Source organism: Pteropus vampyrus, unplaced genomic scaffold (assembly GCF_000151845.1).
Source record: "Pteropus vampyrus isolate Shadow unplaced genomic scaffold, Pvam_2.0 Scaffold306, whole genome shotgun sequence".
NCBI lineage: Eukaryota > Metazoa > Chordata > Mammalia > Chiroptera > Pteropodidae > Pteropus > Pteropus vampyrus.
The window spans coordinates 565,286-569,632 of NW_011889087.1; the positions used below are offsets into that span (position 1 = coordinate 565,286).

General features: G+C 49.7%; 1 protein-coding gene across 1 annotated transcript in view; it reads right to left on the reverse strand.

The window, feature by feature from the left end:
• Nucleotides 1–3,220: 3,220 nt before the first annotated feature.
• LOC105303517 (corticotropin-releasing factor receptor 1) overlaps nucleotides 3,221–4,347 on the reverse strand; it is a 48,732-nt gene continuing 47,605 nt past the window's right edge. The window contains exon 20 of the mRNA XM_023521551.1: nucleotides 3,221–3,309. Coding sequence (XP_023377319.1) covers nucleotides 3,221–3,309 — 89 coding nt within the window. The remainder of the gene's footprint in view (nucleotides 3,310–4,347) is intronic.

Here is a 4,347-nt window from a genome sequence, read left to right on the forward strand (position 1 = left end):
AATGACCACAAACCGGTAGCTAGAAACAAGTTTATTCTCTCAGTCTGGAGGCTAGAAGTCTGCTGTGAAGTGCATGTTTGTGTGTCCCCCCCAAATTCTTACCTTTAATCTCGAGTCCCTATTATGTCATGAGAGTGGAGCCCTCATGAATGGGATTGGTGCCCTTATAAGAAGAGACACAAGAGAGACGAGCTCACTCTCCATCATGTGAGGACACAGCCAGAAGGCAGCCAGGAAGAGAGCGCTCGGCAGGAACTGAATCAGCCAGCCCCTTGATCTCGGACTTCCAGCCTGCAGAACTGTGAGAAGTAAATGCTTGTTGTGTAAGCCACTCTGTCTATGGTATGTGTTATAGTAGCCCGAGCACACTAAGAAAAATCCAAAATCAAGGTGTCAGGAGGGCCGAGCTCCCTCTGAGACTCTGGGTAGAATCCTTCCTCATCTCTTCCAGATTTTGGGGGTGGCTTGCAGTCCTTGGCATTCCTTTGCTTGTAGCAATATCACTCCAGTCTCTGCCTCTGCTGCAAATGGCATTCGTCCATCTGTGTCTCTGTGTCAGTCATATTGGATGAGGGCCCACCCAATGACCTTATCTTAACGTGATGACATCTACAAAGACCCTATTTTCAAATAAGATCACATTTACAGGTACCAGGGATTAGGAGTCCAATGTGTCATTTTTGGGAACACAATTCAACCCATAAAACACATTTTATTTTAATTTCCAAGGAGTGAGCATACAGTCACCGACCTTTCTTAAGTCCTCTTCTTCGACTATGGGACCATCCCTTGCAGTGTCAAGTTGCCTGCTTTGTGAAATCCATACCAATGGGTCACCATCTCCGAAGTCCAGCCTTGGACCCTTCGAGGGGGAGGGCGAGCTTAAAGAATCTTGCAAAGTGGTTGGCAGGTAGAGCCATGTCGTCTTTGACGATCTCCTCCCACCCAATTATTTACATCTGCCTCACCCACACCTAATTTGACAGCTAATATTTTGTATGACTCAGACTGCATCTTTCGAAACATTCAACTGAATTTTCATAAGGAAGAACATCTCTCCTTGTTTGTGTACTTCTGTTTCACCTGTTACTATAACATTTAATTAGATTACAAAACAGTAATTACAATGACAAGTGAGCTGTCAGAAACGCGTTAGGGAACACAAACCAACAATGGTGAGCGCACCCCACAGCCGGCGCAGGGAGAAGGGGCAGGGCCCAGGGGTGGGGGCTGCCAGCGGCCCCGTCAGTGTGCTCTCATTGCAGAGGGGCGACCGGTGCATCGGTTGGGACAGTTAAGGGAGACGAGGCTTACACAGTTCTTATTTGTGGGTAATGGTGTCTAGACTGGCTGCCCCTCTGCATCCAAGAACCCAGATGTTGAGCACAGTAGGGCAAACCAGCCCCTTGCTGAGTTCTGTGATAATAAAACTCTTTCTGGCCCCCCAGCCACTGAGGTTCAGTCTATTCCCTCACTGGGAGCCCTGCTATCCACTCACGGGGTCTCCAAAGACCAACACACCTACTGGGATGGCTATTATCAGTAACATGGATTATAACAAGTTTCGAAAAAGATGTGGAGAAATTAGAATCCTCATACGTTGCTGTAAATGTAGTTTGATGCAGCCACTGGAAAACAGTTTGATGGTCCCTTGATAAATTAAACGGAGTTACCATATGGCCCAGCAATTGCACTCTTGGACATATACTCAAAAGAATTGGAAAAAGGTGTTCAAACGAAAACTTGTACGTAAATGTTCATAGCAGCACTATTTACAATAACTTGGAATTGTCCTTCAACTGATGAATGGATAAATAAAGTGTAGTTTATCCATACAATGGAATATCATCTGGCCATAAAAAGAAAGGAAGCTCATATATGGGCTACAGTGTGGATGAATCTTGAAAACATTACGCTAAGTGAAAGAAGCCAGTCACAAAAGGACCGATGTTGTATGATTCTACTTTTATGAACTCTCCAGAATAGGCAAATCTATGGAGACAGAAAGCAGGTTTGTGGTGGCCAGCGGCTGGGGGAAGGAGGAATGGAGAGTGATTGTTTAGTGATTGTTTAGTTTCCATTAGGGTGATTAAAAAGTTCTGGGCTAGATAGTTGTGACGGTTACACACCATCGTGAGTGTATTTAATGACACCGAACTGTACACCTGAACGTGGTTGAAAGGGTAAGTTCTATGTTATGTGAATTTTACCACAACTTAAAAAAAAAAAAAATACCCAAACCAACTCCAGCCCCTGCCAGGGGCACTGTGCTCAGGGCAGGCTCATCTTTGTTCTTCTACTGGCCGCTGCAGTTATTTCTAAATAATGATCTCATTGGTGTTTCCATCATACTGGGAGCTTTGAAAACTATGCATGGCCCAGGTCTCTCTTGGCCCAAGGCTGCCCAGTAGGATCCGCAGGGGTTGGTGGGCTGAGAGGGTAGGGAATAGGAGCCGATGCTCTGAGATGAAGCACGGTCAGGGCTGGGGACGCTGGGAGGCTGGCGGCCTATGGCCACCCTGGAGGCCGGGCAGGGTTCATTCAGGGAATGGGCTACATGAGGCCCACCCAGGCTTTGCAGGTGTCAACTGCTACATCTAGCTTTGTCTCTGAATGCTGTTTGTCCACAAACTAGGGAAACTAAAGAATTTCCCCAGGGAGGGTGTTGGAGGGGGCAGGGGGACAGGGAGAGACATCCTACAAAGAAATCCTGCTGCACAGGGGTTAAATGCGGTGGGGAATAAGCGAGGCCGGCCTAGGTTTGCATCCAGCCGCTGCTGGGTGCCCTTGGGCAGCTCTCTCAACCTCTCTGGGCCTCACGTTCCTCATCTGTTAGATGAGGATAAAAGCACCTGCCCCAGAGAATGGTATGAAGAGCTGAAGACATTGACATGTGAGGGGCTCAGCAGCGCCTTGTGCCCAGTAAGTACTCAATCAATGACAGTATTGCAGTTGGTGAAATGCAGAAAGCACCTGCCCTCACTTTGTTTGGACCAAGGGTGGCGGTTGAATTTGAAGTCAGGGGACTGGATGAGAAAACCCTCACGCGGGCTGGGCAGAGCCTGGATGGGTGTAGAGAGACCCTCGCAGGCTTCTGGTGACCTGGGCTAAACCGTTTGAAGTTAAGCATCGTTTTGAGGAGTGGTGGGGTAGAGGCTGTTGGGAAGGCAGAGAATAGGGTGTTGGGAGCCAGGATGGACATTCAGAACCCTCGTCGTTCTCACTCGGCTGGACTCAGCAGCTGGACACTGGCTAGGTCATCTTTAGACTGGTCCCATGTTCTCCTGGACACATTCTCAATCAGACGATCTGAAACCCCGAGGTGTCTTCATGGCCCCATCCCCCAAAGCTGCTTTATCAGTCCTGGTCCCCCAAACCGAGACCTAGTGACTTTAGTCAACTCAAAGCCCTGGACTTTGAGCCAGAAGACTGTTGATCTCAGGGGAGTCACCAGGCCTGTTTCCTTGGCTATAATAAGGGCTGGTTCCTGTCTCCATGAGCTGGTTGAGGATTAGATAATAAATGTTATAAAGGATTTAGTGGATTGCAAAGTGATCTACAAATGCCCATAATGAAGGTACTATTATCTGGGTTCCAAAACCTCTCTCCTTTCCTTTTTCCCAGATCTGACTCCCTCCTCAGTCCAGGTCCCAGGGGTCTGACCCAGTAGCAGCTGAAGAGGTCAGAGGGGAAGCCGAGGACCCCAGGGCAGGGATCTGCTGTCACACTTATGAAGGTGGGAGGAGCCCAGACTGCAAAATCAAAACCCTGCACTGTGGTTTTTCCTTCACTGCTGATCTGTGCCCATGAGAGTAGAGTCCCCAGGGAAAATCTGCTCAGCTGGGGTAGTTTTAGAGGACTGCAGCCTCTGGGTGTGATGTGCAGAAAAATTCTTCTGGGCTTTAGAGAGAGGCCCATGCTGCCGTGACCCCCACTCTGCAGCTGCCGGCCCCTCCCCACAGCATAGTGACGTGAATGTCTGTTGGTCCATTGCACCCCACTCACTCCCAGAGACCTCTTCTCCTGCCCCACCTAGAAGCTAAACCTCAGGGCAGATGACCCTCAGAAACCATCTGGGGACCTGCCCTCACCCTGGCCCTGGAGCCCAGAACACACACTAGCCACGGAAGGGTTAAACTCTGGGCGCCTACCCAGCACAGGAGCTGAAATTCTTTGGGACCCAGATGTTGCCAGATGTGCCTGAAGCCGCCGTTCCACCCTGAAGTCTCTAGATGGGAGGGGTCCCAAGGCTTGTCTGGACCAGCCCCCACCTGCACAGGGACCGCCCCCCCAGTCCTCTACCAGCCCTCGGGCTCACCTAGCACCCCATCCTCGATGGGTGTGTGA